Source organism: Mustela nivalis (genome assembly GCF_964662115.1).
Source record: "Mustela nivalis genome assembly, chromosome: 13".
In the NCBI taxonomy this organism is placed as follows: domain Eukaryota; kingdom Metazoa; phylum Chordata; class Mammalia; order Carnivora; family Mustelidae; genus Mustela; species Mustela nivalis.
The window spans coordinates 77,092,753-77,112,014 of record NC_139032.1 but is presented as its reverse complement, the minus strand read 5'-3'; the positions used below and the strand labels follow the sequence as shown (position 1 = coordinate 77,112,014).

General features: G+C 41.5%; 1 protein-coding gene across 4 annotated transcripts; it reads right to left on the bottom strand.

Moving 5' to 3' along the window:
- Positions 1–3,026: 3,026 nt before the first annotated feature.
- TLR4 (toll like receptor 4) lies at positions 3,027–16,359 on the bottom strand. Of its 4 annotated transcripts, none has more exons than XM_082694515.1 (3): positions 16,017–16,359; positions 9,815–9,981; positions 3,027–6,568 (listed from the first exon to the last, which is right to left on the bottom strand). In XM_082694515.1, the coding sequence occupies exons 1-3, from the start codon at positions 16,107–16,109 to the stop codon at positions 4,327–4,329; spliced, it is 2,502 nt and encodes an 833-aa protein (XP_082550641.1). In that variant the 5' UTR covers positions 16,110–16,359; the 3' UTR covers positions 3,027–4,326. The 4 variants fall into 4 exon arrangements, with proteins under 4 accessions (XP_082550641.1, XP_082550643.1, XP_082550642.1 ...); XM_082694517.1 differs by having other exon boundaries at positions 3,027–6,497; positions 16,017–16,349; XM_082694516.1 differs by lacking the exon at positions 16,017–16,359 and adding an exon at positions 12,769–12,860.
- Between the last annotated feature and the right edge of the window lie 2,903 nt (positions 16,360–19,262).

Below are 19,262 nucleotides of genomic sequence, written 5' to 3'. Positions count from 1 at the left end.
AGGAAGACCATCATCTTGTGCTCCTGATTTGTCCGTTGTTAAAAATCTTTATTCATAGGTGTCTTTGATTAACTTTTTTCCAGCCCCTCATATGGCTGTGATATTAATGTCAATAAGAAACAACAGGGGCTCCTGGGTGACTCAGTGGGTTAAGCCTCTGCCTTTGGCTCAAGTCATGATCTCAGGGTCCTGGGATCAAGCCCTGCATCGGGCTCTCTGTTCAGCAGGGAGCCTGCTTCCCTGCCTGCCTCTCTACCCACCTGTGATCTCTCTCTGTCAAATAAATAAATAAAAATTTAAAAACATAATTTAAAAAAGTAACAACAGTAAAAATTCCCTTTGGTTAATATCAGTCGAAAGTACTACGGTGGTATAAATAAGAATCAGTTGGTCCACCTGGAAGGACATTTGGATGGACCTGTTTGCATGAAAATCCTGGGAACATCTTGGAAAAGAGTGCACTCTGTTGGAAAAGAGAGTTGAAGTGGGAAGGGCTTAGTCCTCCATTGTGAGAAAATGGTTGTTCATGGACCGCTTGATATCTCTTATAAAGTTCAGCCTTCAAACCAACACCCATATTTTGGTTTCAGCTTCATATCTGGGTTCTGGCATTGAGCTCTGGCCATACGAAGAGAAAATAAAAATAAAGAACAGTATACTAAAATCTCTATACTAAATGGAGGGAAGGCAGGGAAACCACCTAGCTGCATTGGCTGCTGATAGAAGAGAGACTAGGTTTAAATTCAAGCTGTGCATTTACCAGCTGTGTGACTTTGGATAGGTTACTTATAGCCTCAGAGTCTTTGTTTCCTAATGGGTAATAATAATGTGGTATGTGAATTTAAATCAGATATCATACATAAAACAGTAGAGTAGGACCTAAAAATAGCGACTAAGGATAACTATTAGAAGTCCTCTTCCCTTCTTCTGCAAAGTAACTTTTGGAATACTTGGGAGTTAAGGAACTGAGTGGAGGAAGAGGTTGAGAACATTCATGGAGACAGCAGAGACAAGAAATAGCTGTAGAAGTCTAGAGCCCCAGACAATGCAAGTGCAGCAAAGAGCTGTGGTCTGGATCCTAAAGGCCTTGAGACACAGAGGACAGCCTCCCTGTAGAGGTGGGTCTTGACTCACTCATGAATTCTTTAAGTAAACAGATGTCTGTTCTGTGCAGACCATCAAGCTCAGGGCTGGGGCAGCAAAGGATGAATGGACATGCTCCTTCCCCTCACAGAGGGAGATCATCCTTGTGGAGGACTGTGTTTGTGTAAGACCCTCCAGGAACCTGCTGGTGATTTCTAGAGAGGTAACAAAGTCCAAAAGGCGGCTGGGGTTCTGACAGTCCTGTGGGTGGGAGCTGAGTCAGAAAGAAACGGACTAATTACAGCCTTCGTGTGGTCCCACAGGTTGGGAAAACAGCAATTGCTAAAATGTTGGTTTTTTGTTTTGAGAAGGCCACTCAACATTTTGCTCAGTTCACCGTTTATGAAATCCCAGAGGATTAGTCCTCTGTAAAAATAGTATCCCTTATACACGCAATCATGCTTAATACTGACAGCCGTTCAGAGAGTAATAGCCCACCCCCATTTTATACTGGAGTTAGCGAGGCGCTCATAAACGTGAAGCCCCGAACAGACATGGTAAATGGTTAAGTCTGAGTTGTGGCTTTCTCTAGAAGCCACACTCTCCGACTATCCAAAACACTAGTGGGTTGGGGGAGCTCTCTGGAGTCTGAATGGGGAAGCGCGGTATTAAAGTTTACTCCTAGTGTCTTCCTTTCCTCTATGTCGCCCTTTGTCCAGCTCTTCTACCTCTTGTCAAGTCCCCTTATTGTCCAGGAATACTTGGTTTGAATCTCCCTCACATCCTTTTATGAAAAGGAAAGTGTTATGAATAAATCACTCAGTATATATATTACATATATATATGCATATGTATTTGCCTAATGATTCGCGGTTTCAGTGAAAAACTCTTGACCAGTGTTGACTCTTAGAGAACTACAGCGGTTTCACTTCCTGTTTTACTGACTTAAAGCGTGAAGCACTGGGGTGCGGTGGAAAGTGAGCTGCCCCAAGGAGGCTGTGGGCCCAAGTTCAGGCCCGGCCGTTCACTTACACTGCAGCCTATTGATAATAAACTTACTTCCTTCAGCTTCAGTTTTCATGACTGTAAAATAGGGAAATTAATTCTTAACTTGCTACCTCCCCCAGATAATAAGAAATTCAGATATGGTCATAATTGTGTGACTATGCTCTAAATTGTAAGGTATTACACAAATTGAAGGCATTCTAATTAGTATTAATTTCTCTCTACTCCACTTCTGGTCTCCTTTTAATCCAGAGAACTTAAATGGCTTCAGAGAACCTGCTCCTGGTCTGACTTTCCTCTTTCCTCCCCTTCTGTTTCCATCCTATTGTTTCTTTCCCTCCTTATCGGCTTCACCTGCAATTTTCAGAATCCCCATCTGGGACAGGGGACTGATAGGAAGGAGGCCAGCATCAACCTTGTATACAAGAAACATTCCAGCTTCATTTTGATTTTCCTCCTTGGGGTCTTGGATATTTGCTTTAACTAACACACATCTGCAGAACCCGCACTCAAATATGAACAGAAGCACACTCATGATAGCTTGGGTACACACAAAAACACACGGCTTCGGGCATGCGCAAATCTAACACAGGTGTTGTATATAAGCAATCACATACAAACACAGGAGTAGAGAAACTATCTCAAACAGCTGTGGACATTCACATCAAATGCACATATTCCCCTTGCAATAGAATCACACTGTTCCATGCAGACATGATCACACAGACACACACACTCTTGCATACACACAGACACAGACAGCAACACATAGTGGCATGCACACAAAGACACAGATCTACTTTCACTGCCATGTAAGACCTATAAGCACACCCAGGCATGTTCAACAACTCCAGTGATGCTCCAACCAAAATATACTCTGAAACAGCCACAAACACACTCCTGGGTTCTGTTTTATGTTTTCAGTTTTGACAACCATATTTTCCAGATTACTTTATTGTTCTTGCAGAAGAAGAAGGGTGTGTGTTCTTCTAAGAATTCCCCTTAACATGACCACATTAACCTCAGTGAGACTATTTTCTCAGTGATAATATCTACTCTTTCCTGAATGTGGTCATGGGGAGTAGTACTCAACAGGAAGCAGCAGTGTGCACTTCCCACCTTGAACTATTTCATAATCCCCTGGACAAGTCAATGTTCCATCAGCAAATACCCATTTCCTGCAGAAGCAACTGCTGTGGTTCGTGTTGCGTGGTCATCCCAGCTGTATCAGCCCTGTGTTTCTGGGACCATTAAGAACTGCCCTCCAGGACAACCTATTTCTTGGCATACCCTTAGCCCCGAATTGCTTATTACAGAACTGGGAATTTGGATTTGTCCCTCTCTATTAAAATAAGTGCCACTTTCCACCAAATTATTTTAATGTTTCCTTCATGACAGTCATAACCTAGTAGGAAATAACTTTTAGAGTGACATCAAGTGACAAAGTGATGGAGTGTATTTTACATATTTGCTTGAATGATAGTGCTTAAATATGGAAATTTCCAGCATGTCTCTAACAGTCTTATTTATGATAAGAGTTTATAGAGGAAACATGAAAAATGAGAACTGGATTTTGTAAAAACAAAAATGCACCAGGCACGATTCGTTGATAAATAGAACATACTAAAGAACGGCCAGGATGTTTGTGGATATGTGTTAATCAGGTTTCCTTGGGAATCAGTAACTAGACTTTGACCTTTGTAAAGAAACCCACTTCAAGTGGAGGCGAAGTGGTCTGAATAAGGAGGCTTCTGAGTTGAGTGGAATTTAAGTTGCAGTCAGTAGAAGAGGGAAAGGTGAGCAAAGACCTTGTTCAGTTAAAACTGCCCAAACATCTTTAAGAGAGCTAGCATGTAAAACATGAGGTAGTTTCCATTCCAAAAATCCAGGTGAAGAATTGCATCTTTTCCTGATCTCTCTGGGGCCCCATCTCTTAGATCTAATTGAGTTGGATGGGATAAGAATTGAGTTGACTTTCCATGCCATGGACTCCTGAGCTGATCTGGTGGAAGCATGCAGGTAGAGGTATGTGATTTAGCACACTATTATTCCCTCTGCACTAAACTCCATGAGGTCAGCAGTCCTGTAAACTTCATGCACCACTGAATCATCAGCCCCTAGCATAATGCCAGGGACATCGCAGCATTTAGTACTCGTTAACTGAACAAGTCCTGGGTCCAGCTGGACACAGAGCCCCATGGGAGATTTTCCTCCCCAGGCAGAGGTTACCATTTCATGCTAGTTGTTTTCTGCCTCCGCCGTTTCTTCTGGACTCCATGGTTTACCATCCAGCAAGGCTTTTCGGAGTCGTCTCCAGAAGATATGCCGGCCCAGCACACTGTCCTCCCACTCCAGGTAAGTGTTCCTGCTGAGGAGGCGATACAGCTCCACCTGCTGCCGCAGCAGGGACTTCTCCACCTTCTGCAGGACAATGAAGATGATGCCGGCACGACTGCTAAGAAACTGCCAGGTCTGGGCAATCTCATACTCAAAGATGCACCATCGGCTCTGGATGAAGTGTTGGGACACCACAACGATAACCTTCCGGCTTTTGTGGAACCCTTCCTGGATGATATTGGCGGCGATGGCCACACCAGGGATAAAGTCTCTGTAGTGAAGGCAGAGCTGAAAGGGAGGCACCCCCTCCTCCAAGTTCTTTACCAGTTCATTCCTCACCCAGTCTTCATCCTGGCTTGAGTAGATAACGAAGGCATCGTAGGTGCTTTCGCCTCTGCTGTACTTTTTGCAACCAGCAAGAAGCATCAGGTGGAAATAGAACTTATACACCAAAACTGCTACCAAGGAAACCATGAGTAGAGTGAACACCGACACAGTTATGATAGTCTTGCTCCTCTGACAGGTGGCATTCCTAAAACTCAGCAGGGGCGTGTCCTGCATGTCTAAAGGTTTGGTACACACCATTTCTTCCACTTTCACCAAGAGCTGCCTGTGGTCCTTGACCCACTGTAGGAAATTCTGGTGTTCACAAACACAAGCAAAGTCATTCCGAGTAAGATTTAAGGAAACTAGATTACTTGGGAAATGCTGTCGTACTTGCTCTGTGGAGGCCACTATTCGATTAAAACTGCAATCCAGAATTTGGAGAGAGGGGAGAGGCTCATAAGGGAGTGTATCCAATGACAAGAGGTTGTTGTGACTCATATTTATCAACTGAAGTTTAGGAAGCGAGCCAAATGCTGTCTGGGACACCCCTTCCAGCTGACACTTAGAGAGGTCTAGAATGGTCAAGTTCGTCAGGTCTTTGAAAATATTTGGAAGAAAGTTGTCCTGAAAAGAATTGCCAGCCATTTTCAAGACTTGGAGGCTGACCAAGCCATCAAAAATGCCTTTGAAGACAACTTGGGTGTGAGTATAAGAAATATCAAGGTAACGGAGGTTTCTGAGGGATAGGAATACTGAAAAGTCACTGCCCTGTTTCAAGGTGGAATGCTGGAAATCTAGATATTCTAGCTGTTCTAAGCCCAAGAAGTTAGAACTCATGGTAATAATATCATTGAAGCTCAGATCTAAATGCTTCAGTCTGGTTGTCCCCAAGTCAGTGTAAGAACAGCAACCCTTGAAACTCAGGTCATTTCTACTGAGATCTAGAAACTCAAGACTTTCCAGCTTCATCTCAGTAAAAGTGCTCACGCCTTTGTTGGCAGTGAAAACAAACTCCTTGAGAGAGTCCAGCTCCCATTTGGGAAATTCTTCAAATTCACAGTTAACCATTTCCAGCCGTTGCCATCTGAGATTTTTAGGAAGGTATCGTGGTCTCTTTAAAAACAGATGCACCAGGGAAATTGTAGAAACATTTGCCAAACAATTAAATAAGTCAGTGATATCCTCTGAGAACTCATCAAAAAATGCTATCCGGAATTTTTCAATGGTCACATTGCACAGTCCCTCCAGGAGATATTCGTCAAAGCTTTCCAAGTTCCTTTCATTTTTAAATTCTCCCAGAACCAAGTGATGGATCTTTAAACCAGCCAGACCTTGAATACAAGTTTTCATTACATCTGTACTATCAAAATTACTTCTCAAAGTCAGTTCATGCAGTTTAATTTCTTTAAAGGCACCTGGTTGGATAAAGGATAAAGGGTTCAGGGACAAGTCTAAAGAAAGGTTGAGTAGAGGCATTTGATGTAGAACCTGCAAGTCACTATGATAAATAACTTTGATCTTGTTATTGGAAAGATCCAAGTACTCCAGGTTGGTCATGTTAGAAAAATATTCAGGTAACTTGAAGGAGCGGATAAGATTGTGAGCCACGTTAAGCACCTTCAAGTTTTTGAGATATTCAATGGGAAGGTCCTCTAGAGACTGTAGGTTTGTCTCCACGGCCACCAGAGTCTGTAAACTTGAGAGTCCAGAAAAGACTTCTGTGGAAAACTTCTGGATAGGGTTTCCTGTCAATATCAAGATGGAGAGGTGGTTTAGGCCCTGATACGTGTCATTTTCGATGGTCTCAATTTCACACCTATAGGGAAAAGAGATACAGATTATATAATATTTCTGCTGAATTAAAAGTCAAAAAGGAATAACCATACCAATCTTCTAGCTCTTCACAGAGATGTGACATGACATATGAATAATATTCATTGACAGAGACATGAAGCAGGACAGATGATGACATGAGCAAATAAGAAGCCTCACGGATTCAGTATTACCGTACTGGACACAATGACAAACTCTTTTTGTCATACAAGGCACGCATGCTAAGAAGAGACAGGACATCCCTCAGAAGGAAATCAGTTAAAGATCAATAATTGGGGCACATGAAGACTGTATGGCTCGTAGAGTATGTAACTGCCTTGGGTTAACTTCAGCCATTTCCTGCCACATGTAATTGTGATTATCCCTCAGATTGGTACAGATGATGAAGATAGCCATTAGATCTTAGGCATGAAAAATGACTGATAAATGTCTATTTCAAGGATGTAAAAAAATTACACACAAGGTCACAAATACCCTCAAGGTTTATGCAAAGCTCTCCATATATGTTAGCTATATATTTGTAGTTGTAGTTATAGGTAAATGTTAGCAACAGTCGGTAGAAGTGAGTTCAGTGGAAGAAAAGGAATGTGTACTCCGAAACCTTAGGTTAAAGAAATGGACCTAGACAAGGGAGATCAAAGCAGACCTCTCTGAGAGCACATCAGTTAAAATCTGGAGGATGAGTAGGAATTACCAAGAAAAGAAAGTGAGATGAAGAGCAGATACAAAAGCCCTGAGGTAGGTGACAGCCATGATGCATGGAGGAACCATGAGAAACTTCTGTGTCTGGTGTACAGAGTAGGGTGGAAGGTGTGTGAGATGAGGTTGTGGAGAAAGAAGGATACAAAGCAGAGGCTTACCGATTGGAAAAGCATTGTGAATTTTGCCCCAAGAGAAATGGCAGCTATGCTCTATACAATATTCATGGAAGCGTCGTAGAGACAAGGCTTTTACCCAGCCAACAAATGGCAAGCCTCTTGCTAGCACTATAGATACATGCCAGTTAGCATTTGCAAATGAGTTATTTCCTAGTCTAACTTAATTTACATTTACAATTTCTCTACTTGTCATATCCCCTCCATGAGGGTCAGGGGTAATAAAAAGCATTTTGACCCAAGCTTTTATTGACTGGCAGCTTGATAGAGGGTGGTGGGTGTCACAGGTAGAACATTGGAAAAGGGGGCAAGACATCTCAGTTCTGGTGTCTCTGCGATCTTCTCATACCTCTGTGGATCTCAGTTATCCCCTTTCTAAATGAGGGAGCTAAACTCGATTATTTCTCACGTTGCTTTCCAGTCTAGAGTTGTATAACCTGTAATCTTAGGTATTAGGCAAGACTGGAGGAGTCTTGCTGTGTCTCTGTCTCATCAAAGGGAGCTCATCACTTTGGAGGAGTAGAGCATGAAGATGAAGAGAACATTTAACTTTGGAAGGAGGAGATGCAAATATGGATCTCTGCTGCCAACAAACTTCAAAAAATGTAGAGCATGAATGTAGATAAATTACTAAAACTCTCTGAGCCTCAGTTTCTTCATCTACAAAAGAAAACAAATATGTCAATAGGTTTCCATAGGAATGAAAGGCTGTCTAGGGGACTAGCTGAGTTACTATATGTGAACATTGTGAAGGAATACAAAAAGGAAGGGATATCTTTGGTACTATGTTTGTTCCTGTCGGAAGCCAGGATATCCTCCTGGTTAACCAGAAAGGGACCTGTCCTCTCTCCAGGCACATCGTTAAGGCCTCTGAGGGAAGTTCCTTGTGTCGGTGTGGATCAAAGATGAATTATAAGGGATATTGTTTGATGAGAAACTACTTCTTGTTTTAAAAAGGGTGAGGAATGATTTGTGTATCTTAACTATAGTCCTTGACAAAGTTCTTACTCAGAAAACTGAAATTTAGAAACTAATGAAGTGCTATAATAATATTTTTATTCTTATAAACTCTGTAAGGTTCTTAATACATATACATGCTAATATTCATTATCACATTTATCCCAGTGGGGTAAGTTTCACCCTTTCTGCTTCACAGATATGAGAACTGACACTCAGAGAGATGAAGTCACATGCCTCAGTCCACACAGATGTAAATGGTAGAGGAGGGCCCAGCTTGGGTCTTCTGACCCCCATAGAGCTCTATGCCTTATCCCACTGGCTTTAAAATGCTCTATTCCTCCTTTGTTACATACTCTGTCAGTTTCCAAGTTAGAGTACAAGACATCAAATGCCCACTCTTCTTTCTACAGAAATACCCACTATAAAGAGGATTTTCATGCTATGATCTTAGAATTTAATACATGTTTCTATAATAAAAAGTCATATATAAAATGCTTCTGCATTTTCCACAAACTCTTACAGAGAATATGATTCATTATCTAGTATAGTTTATTAAAATATGGGCCTAATGATGATAGTAGTTTTAGGATTCAATTACCCCCCAAAATAATGATAATACTTTCACCTGCCCTAATAAATGATAAATTTCCCAGCATCAGAAAAGAAAATCTTAGTCACTGCTCTTTCTCACAATAGATATTTTCCTTTGATCTTGTCATCATCCTCCTTGGATTACTTATATCTTCTTTCCCTATCCTCTATCCCACTTTTAATATTCTAGACATATTTGAATCCCACTCAGTTCACGACATCTGTCTTCACTACCCACTGCAGAGAAGCCCCCTTTTCTGAACAACACAATATGTTGCCTCTAGTTTGTGCACAGCTTATCACTTAACTGGTCTATATTGCCATCCTATCTCAGGTTCAAAATCCAGAATCAGAATTAAGTAACATTTATTGCATGCCCACTATGTGATTAGCACCATGCTCAGGATTGTAACAGGTTACTTCTTTCAGGTGTGTATGCCCACCTTAATAGCTTAATAGCTGAAGTGTATATATCAACATACTCTTGTTTCCTAGCAGACTGTATAATATATAGAAAGTAGTTAGTAATCATCTGCTAGTGAAAGAGTTTGAGTCAACTTTCTCCCTTGACTTAAACTATATCAAAAAGTAGAACTGTCCTTAAAAACTTTTTCATCCAGCTGCTTATTTCACAGATAAGGCAATGAGATCAGGAGAAGGAAGGTGGCTCACCTGAAGTTATACAGCAAGTAAGATATCTGTTGAATGAATAAGTGAATAAAGATGAGACTCCTGACATAAGAATGAAGTGATAGAACAGTGAGCATTTTACCTTGGGCAATGTGTAAAATCTCATTCATTACCTGGATAAATCCAACACCTGTAGTTCGGGGAAGTTGGAGAAGCTATGGTTGCCTAAATGCCTCAGGGGATTAAAGCTCAGGTCCAGTTTCTTGGTTGATGTAGGAATGTTGTTGGGAATTTTGTTGAGATTCAGCTCCGTGCATTTGTAAGTAATGTTAGGAACCACCTGCAATGATCACATATTAAATACAGTGTCTGAATTCATGCAACTTAACTGCCTTTTCCACTCTCCTCTCCTAGGCCAGAACCTTGGAGACCTCCAGTATAAGCACAGGGGCCATCCATCCATCCATCCTCTGATCATCCAACCATCTGTCATCCAGCCATTCACCTGTCCATCCACCCATCTGTCATCCAATCATCCATCCATCATCCAGTTGTCCATCCATATATCCATCCATCCAACCATCCATTCATTCATCCGTTCACTCACTTTATACTTCTATAATCTCTTACACCAGATTTGGAACAGGGAGCACCTACTATGTCCCTGGTTTTCTAACCTCTACTATCATGATGGCAGCATTTAGAGGGAGTCAATGGAATGAAGTAGTAAAGAGCTGAGGCTTTGGAGTCAAAAGTCCTGCATTTCACCCAGTTCTTCCATGTGATTTGGGGCAAAGTGTTTTTCCCTAAGAACCCCACAGTTGTATACAGCCCTGGGAAGACTACCAGTTAAGGTGTCCACATCTCAATCATAGCTCAATTTTTGCCATTGACATTCTCTCCCTTGACTCATTGATCTTTGAGAAGGTGATACAGAAATGGGGAAAAATCCTTAGGATGTGTGGATTCCAATGGTGAAATCTAGTAAACAGTCGAATGGTTTATGCTCCTTTGGTTCATGTGTTCATTTCCATTATACTTTCCCAAATTCTTTGTAAGCGCTTACTCTAACCTCACATTTAATTTATGAATTCTCTGATGTCTTTAACAAAATTTCTTCCTTAAACTATTTAACTTTGGTTTTGTGTTTAAACCCAAGGAGCACCTGGGTGACTCAGTGGGTTAAAGCCTCTGCCTTCAGCTCAGGTCATGATCCCAGGTCCTAGAATCGAGCCTCACATTGGGCTCTCTGCTCAGCGGGGAACCTGCTTCTCCCTCTCTCTGCCTGCTTCTCTGCCTACTTGTGATCTCTGTCAAATAAATAAATAAAATCTTTAAAAAATTAAAAAAAAATAGAATCTGTTAAAAGGATTAAATGAAATAAGGTATTTAAAGAGATTATCTCGATGCCTATTAAAGTGAAAATGATCAATAAATGTTAACATTTATTATTAGCTGTTATTATTAACCCCCTGCCACATGTGGGCATGTTTATTTCTTATATGTTATATACTTTAATAGTCAAACAAACCTCTTTTTTTTATCTATCTTTTCAGCGTAACAGTATTCATTGTTTTTGCACCACACAGAGCTCCATGCAATCCGTGCCCTCCTTAATACCCACCACCTGGCTCCCCCTACCTCCCACCCCCCGCCACTTCAGACCCCTCAGATTGTTTTTCAGAGTCCATAGTCTCTCATGGTTCACCTCCCCTTCCAATTTCCTTCAACTCTCTTCTCCTCTCCATCTCCCCATGTCCTCCATACTATTTGTTATGCTCCACAAATAAGTGAAACCATATGATAATTGACTCTCTCTGCTTGACTTATTTCACTCAGCATAATCTCTTCCAGTCCCGTCCATGTTGCTACAAAAGTTGGGTATTCGTCCTTTCTGATGGAGGCATAATACTCCATAGTGTATATGGACCACATCTTCCTTATCCATTCGTCCGTTGAAGGGCATCTTGGTTCTTTACACAGTTTGGGGACCGTGGCCATTGCTGCTATAAACATTAGGGTACAGATTGCCCTTCTTTTCACTACATCTGTATCTTTGGGGTAAATACCCAGTAGTGCAATTGCAGGGTCATAGGTCATATTGTTAATTTCTTGAGGAATCTCCACACTGTTCTCCAAAGTGGCTGCACCAACTTGCATTCCCACCAACAGTGTAAGAAGGTTCCCCTTTCTCCACATCTTCTCCAAAACACATTGTTTCCTGTCTTGCTAATTTTGGCCATTCTAACTGGTGTAAGGTGGTATCTCTCAATGTGGTTTTAATTTGAATTTCAATGTGGTTTTAATTTGAATCTCCTTAATGGCTAGTGATGATGAACATTTTTTCATGTGTCTGATAGCCATTTGTATGTCTTTTCAAATAAGCCTTTTAAAGAAGAATTCAGAGAGAAGAAGTAATATGCATAAAGTATCACAGGTCACATGTGCAACTCTTTGCTTCATTGGCATGTCTCCTGAAATGCTGTCCCTTATAGGAGCCTCCCAGACCATACTGCATACTGTGTAATTGCAGATGGTAACAGGCTTCCTTCCGTTTTTTGTTTTTTGTTTTTTCTTTAAGATTTATTTATTTATTTGACAGAGAGAGAAACCACAAGTAGACAGAGAGACAATTAGAGAGCGGGGGGGAAGCAGACTCTCAACTGAGCAGAGAACCCGATGCGGGACTCGATCCCAGGACCCTGAGATCATGACCTGAGCCGAAGGCAGAGGCGTAAGCAACTGAGCCACCCAGGTGCCCCCAGGCTTCCTTTCTTTACTCCCTTCCGTCTCCCTCCGCACAGTGCATCACCATCGATCATAAATTATCTGTGTGATTTTTCCATGTGTGTTGTTCATTTCCCTCATTAGGGTGTAAGCTTTGGTTTTCTTGCTCTCTGCTATGGCTCCGGCACTCAGAATTGTACCTGGAAAATGGTTAATGCTTACTATTTATTGAATAAATGAATTAATAACGGATTGAATGAAGGTTTGCTTAAATCTTCAAATTGTAGCCATTTTCTCTAAGTGCTGTGGACAGTGCCATGACCCATGACCCATGTGATATGGCTCCAGACTTCAGTGATCTCACAATCAGAGGAAGAGTTGAGGTAGGAACAGGACTCACATTACTGAAAAGGACCATAAACCAGGCCTGGACAACAATTTCCTCTAGCTCATATATGGTAGAGATCAATTCCAGATCCAGGGATTACAGACGGCTTCTGAGAAAGAGAGGATTTCAAGGTGAGTCTTAAAGGATGAGTACGATTCGGATACGTGGCAAGAGGAAGAGGGAGAGAACAGTGTAAGCAAGAAGAGATGGCAACTAACTCAGAGCAGTAGGAGTGGTAAAACCTAAGTACGTGGGGAAGCCAGAGCCCTGTGGCAATGCTTTTAATCATACAACATGTGAAAGTTGAGCATCTACGATGTGCTAGGTGCTGGGTGTAGTGTAAGCCTTCACAGGTGGCTTTTCTTGTACTGCAACTGCCTGATTTAAGCTTTGACAAGGGAAGCATCCACTTCAACGAGGGCTATCTCTAAGAAACACAATGCCAGCCACATGACTAGATAAAGAGCCAGGCGGCCTCTCCTCACTTGGCCTTCTTCCTGCCCTTTCTTTCTACCACCCCTTCCTCAACCCTGCTCTTATGTTTTAAATTCACCAATAAAGAGGGAGCCAGGGAAACCCTAGTTCCCCCTCCTTAACCCCAATAACAACAGAACTTCACATGCTTGAGAGCTTTTTCTCTTTACCCTCAGTATTGCTGGGTGGCCCTGCTTGTGCTGTGTAACTTCCAGGTCTCAGAGTAATAAACTTCCAGTTTTTCAGAATTTCCTGATGGTCATCTCTTAAGGGTATCTTACAATCATAAAGAACCAAAGGGGGCTGGTCCAGCCACAACATGGGTTACTGATAGGCTGAGACCAGAACAAAACACTGGGATATAGAGGTAAATAAAAATCAGCAATGGTGTTGTTCACTTATAGATCCTATTTCAAAGGGAAGGACAAATGAACAAATACACAAAATATGTCTAATAATATGCTATAAAAAATAAAGCATTTAGAGATTAGAAGGAAATATGGGGGTTGGCAAGTTCTACATTAGTTGATCAAGGACTACTTCCAAAAGGAGGTGACATTTAGGCAGAAATATAAATGAAGTGAGGGATTTATCACTTCTCGGCCTTTTGGCTAAGATCAAGTGTGAAGTGAGAGATTAAGTCATGAAGAAATCTAAGACTGCCCAAAATGGTGGCCTCTAGCCACACATGGCTATGGAGCATGAGACATTTAGTCCAATCTGAGAGACAGGGAAACTGTAAAATACATACTAAATCGCAAACACTCAGTACCAAAGAAAGAATGTGAAGTATTTTATTAATAGTTTAGTATATATTACATTTTCAAATAATATTTTGAATATACTGGGTTAAATAAAAATATTAAAATTAGATTTACCAATTTTAGTTTTTCAATGTGATTACCAGAAAATTTAAAGCTATGTTTAACTGATGACTTATTGAACACTACATCTGAAACTAATGATGTACTATATGTTGGCTAATTGAATTTAAATTTAAAAAAAAACCCAAAACTTATAAAGACATTAGAATGGGGGCACCTGGGTGCCTCATTCAGTTAAGTGCCTGGCTCTTAATCTGGCTCGGGTTTTCATCTCAGGGTTGTGAAACAAGCCCCCTGCCAGGTTCTACACTCAGCACAGTCTGCTTGGGATTCTCTCCCTTTCCCTCTGCCCCTCTCCCTTCACTCACAGACAGGCATGCTCTCTCTTTCTCTTTCTCTAGGGGAGAAAAAAAGACATTGGAATAGTCAGTAAATACAGTAACAATTATTAACTTCCAGAAATAAATAAATAAACAGCTAAAATTTAGGTAAGTAAAAATTTGGCTAAATTTAGTTACATTTATTGTTTAAATAAGATCATGTGATCTACATGGTATTACCTTTGGGCAGCACTGATCTAGGAGGAAAGCATTCTGGCCAGAGGACATAGTCAGTGCAAAGGCCCTTAGGTAGCAAACTGTCCTAATAGCACGCAGAAGTTATAACAAGCTGTTAAGAGGGCAATTTGTTAGAACTGGACCTTGGGCAAAACAACAACAAATAAAGAACAAACAAAAATGTACAGAATGAATTAGAGTGGAAAGGAGAGCAAGAAGCAGGAGACCAGTAACTGTCCAAGAATCAAGGCAAGGGAGACTGAGGACCTACCCTAGGATGACACTGAGTGAATGGGCAGGGTTGGACAGGTTTTGGAGACTGAGAATATGGGTTAGAGGGGAAGGGAAGGTGTGATTTTATCTGGGGGTGACTGATTAGAGGATCTATTCCCATTAACCTAACAGCAGGATGGACGCAGAGAAGACAATGAGCAGAGCTCTGGGCAGAGAGTTGGAGGAAGGGAGGACTTTGAGATGACGAATTCATCTTTGTTATATATTAAAGTGTCTTATTTCACCAATTCTCTCATTCTCAGGACTTCGGTTGGTTATACTTCTCCTGAGTTTCTGACCCGGCCACACACTAAATCTCAGGACATTCCCTCAGTTTTGGGGTCCTACCATGGGCTTTCTAAGCACTTGTGAAGTCCACACAGGGGAAAACAAAAGAGATCCATAATGAATGAGATTACGCAAAAGTTAGTTGGTGTTTCACAAAGAAAGAAACCATTACATTAGCTGTCATTTTACATGGTTCTCTCTCGTTTGTCTCTCTCTCTCTCCGTCTTTTTTCTTTATTTTTCTCTCTCCACTTTTGTTTTCCAATTTCATTTCTTTTCATCCTTTGATGAAAAGGCTAGATCTAAAAGTCTGAACTCCACTTAGAATGTTCTCACTATTAAGAGACAAAAGGCAAAACAAAACAAAACAAAACACCTTCCCAAGATTGAAAGGAGCAGAGTAAGTGCCTGAAGCTGAGAGTATAATCCACCAGCAGAAAGAAATGACAAGAAGCAGACCTCTTACAACTCTCTACTAAAGTAGGTGTTATTATAAGTCTGCTATAGATGTAAAAACTGGCTTCAGAGAGGTTTAATAACTTCTTCAAGGTCACACAGCCCAGAAGTCAAAGAACAGTGATTTTAAGTAGATCTCTCTGATGTAAAGCCCCTACTAGCCCTAAAAGTCCTAAATGGGCCATGAATCCACGGACTGCATGTTGGTGCGATATACCATGAACTCTTCGGTCCCTGTAGCTTTTCAAATCCTTCAGGTAATTTGACTCCTTGTTGCAAATGAAACTAGCCAGCTAGGAGGGAGCCACAGTGGGAAGTTCTAGGCAGAGAGTAGTTTTTCAGAAGCAAGGCAAATCTCCCAGGAGAAGAACTGACTCAGAGCCACATACCTGCACACAAGGCTCCCAGCTCTCGGTTCTCAGGCAGGAGAGGAAGGCCATGGCCGGGATCAGCATCCCAGCCAGGCGGGTAGGAGACATCATTCTGGCATTTTCTTTGCCCAGAAGTGGCTCTGTGAAACATGACACGTTGTATCCGCCTGCTGGGGTGGTCACCGGGGCACTGCCGCCTTCTCTCTGCCCCGCTGGGTGCCCCAGGATGATTAAGATATTCAGAACAGCGCTGCTGCTGGTTCAGGGGCAAGAGGAAGTGAGAGTGGCAACCTTAGCATTCTGGGCTTTTGTTTCTCTAATATTTATGTCCCCAGTCACAGGAGAGGAAGTTACAAGAAGAAGAACAAAACATCTGCAGATCAGTGGTCCAAGTAAGAGCAAGAGGAAGTTGGCTTTGATCCCGGGAAGTCATCTGACCTCCTGGTTTTAGTGAACTTGGGAAAACAGTCAGACCGGTCCAACGGCCTGTGCAACAATCCAGGATGGTGGCTTTCCAGTTTCGCTTTAGTAGTGGAAACTCGCCCTGTGCATTAGTTTCTTAGGGCCACCATGACAAATTACTGCAGGCTGGGTGGCTTCAAGGACGACATTTGCTTATGAAATCCTGGAGGCTGGGAGGCTGACACCAGGGTGTTAGTGGGCTTGATTAGGCTCTCCCCTTGGCTTGCAGGTGGCTGTCTTCACTTGGTCTCTCCCCCTTGTGCATCTGTGCCCTAATTCCCCCTTCTTAGATAGACAACAACCATTTTGGATTAGGACCTACCTGCATGACTTCATTTTACCTTCTAAAATGCAAACATTTTTAAAGGTCCAGTCCCAAAACACAGTCATGTTCTGAGGTACTAGAGGACTTCAGTAGGGATTTTGAGGAGAATATAATTCAGCCCATAGTAATGGCCGCTCTTGTGAAATCCTGTGAAGAAACTCCTGATTCTGAAACTGATTGAAAGTGCAGCTCTAGTAAACCACCATTTGAAAAGCACAGGGATATTGGGAAAAGATTGGAATGAAGTATCACATACACTGAAATTCAAATTGAGCTTGGGTAACTTGTGGCCCCATGGCTACTACTGATGCTTACTTTCTCGTCTGCAAAATGGGACAGTGATTTTCATCACAACAGATACATCTATGAAAGTTGTAAAAATCAAGTCATGTGATAGTAGTCAAATGAGGCAAGCCATTAAGCCTTGGTTTCTGGTCTTTGAAATGGAGATGATCACATTTGTTTTGCCTGATCAACTTTAATTTACATAAAGTGGTTAGCATAGTGTGTGCTTTGTCAGTGTTTCCAAAAATTGGTAGCTATTGTAATCAGTAAACATATGAATAAAATGGGTATAATAATAAATACCTCCAGGTATTGATATGGGGTTAAATAAGCTGGTATTTGTGAAGTTTTAGAGCAGTAGCTGTGATGTAGCAAGTGGAAGGCACGTTTCTGTTAAGTAAGAACAGAGGTAAAAGTGGGGATATTCCTGGCATTGTGTCCTAGATACTTCTACCAAGATACTCTGCAGGAATCTCAGACTCAACATACCTAAAATCAAGCTGTGAGGGAGCATGTCCTAGGGGACTGAGCACAAACTCTTGCAGTTCTCGTCAACACAGCTGTAAAATTAAGCTAAAAATCGTCCCATTGTCAAAGCTTTGCTTTGAGGATTGTGATGATATAAAGGTCATAGTAGGTCCTCAATAAAGTTTAGTTCTCTGGGAAGTTAATAGCATTTCACTTCCACATTGTCATTCCAGTTGGAAATTGCTTTGATTTCCTCATTTTTCTCATCAACTGTGTATTAACTATATTTTCTAATTTCCTGTATTTTTATTGTTTTGGCCTCTAGCCTAGCTGACTAGTATCACTGCCCCTCCCAGGGCGAGCCAATCCTTAGAAACAGCAAGTGATTTGCCCTGTGATTTACTTCTCATGTGCCAATGAACCAATTCAAAACTCATACTCTAGGAGGCAATATTCTTCTGCCCTAATCATCAAAGGACCAGGTACTAGATAACCTAGAGAAAGTCTCTGGACCCCACAGCCTCCTGAAATTATTCAAAGTAACCAATTCTAAGCCTGCTTACCCTACATCTCCTTGCCTTTCCCACAGAAACTACAACAAAACCTCCTGCTCATGCCTTCTGCTTGCTCCTTCTGCCTCCTGACTGATGCTGGTGCTTCCCCATGTGGCTCTGCATGGGGTGGTGTGCAGCCCCCATCTTGGGAACTATAACAAACCTTATTTTCAATGGCAATCATCTCTTGATCCATTGGTTTCACCACACATGAAAAATAAAACCTATATTTAAAAATAAAACATTCTACCATTTTCTAGAGGGTTGGATCTATAAAATAACTCTAAAATGTCACTCTTCATTTCTATTAGCATTACCACTGAATATACCCCTTGGCCTAGATTAGTGGAATACACTATTAACGGGTCTCTTAGGGACCAGACTCATTTCTTCCAGTGTCTTAACTCTTCTAATCCATCCCTTATCTTGAAATCAAAGCAATCCTTCTAAAATGCAAAGAAAATTACCTCATGTTAATAATATTCTAATGCTCTGTATTGCCTAGACCTCATGCTTCATACCTCTACCACCCACTACACACACACACACACACACACACACACACACACACACACTCCACCTTTTAAGAAACAAATGTATGTTCATAAGGAGACCCCGTTACTAGAACACAACACTTAAGTGAATAGAGTAATACGTGTGTGATAGAGCAGATCCCCTTTCTTCCTATTGCTAAAGAGAAAATCCCATGATGGTCAACATGAAGAGTAAGAGAAAGAGTTCATGACAATTTCCCAGACAGTGTTTCATGAGACATTAATACACATATTTTATAGAAGTCTTCCTGAAAAACGTTCCTAGCTATGACTGGGGAATTAATGATAGTGCCTTATAAAGATGATTTTTTTTTTCCCTATAGGATTAACACACTATGATCTACTGACCTTAGTCGAAGAGATCTCAGTTCTGTGTGCCCCTGCCAGTAGGCAGACAGTGTCTCTAATTACAAAAGAGAAACTACTGGGCCCACAATTTCTACCACAATACAGTAATAATTACATCCTGGCTGCAGTGGTAGGGACTCGGCCAGCAGTGGGATGGGGAACAACTTGCATTTCTACTCCTGAGCAAGGTCAACTCAGCACCCATAATCATTCCACCAGTTGAGGAATTTCCATCTTCATCAGAGTTTTGGAAGAAGTGTTTGATATT

What these genes read in the sequence shown, in the direction of transcription:
- TLR4 (XM_082694515.1), bottom strand. Translation starts at nt 16,109, where the DNA reads ATGATGTCTCCTACCCGCCTGGCTGGGATGCTGATCCCGGCCATGGCC. An exon ending in GCTGGGAGCCTTGTGTGCAG is followed by an intron (nt 9,982 to 16,016) that starts GTATGTGGCTCT and finishes TGATCATTGCAG; the next exon opens with GTGGTTCCTAACATTACTTA. An exon ending in CAGGTGTTGGATTTATCCAG is followed by an intron (nt 6,569 to 9,814) that starts GTAATGAATGAG and finishes TTTTCCCTATAG; the next exon opens with GTGTGAAATTGAGACCATCG.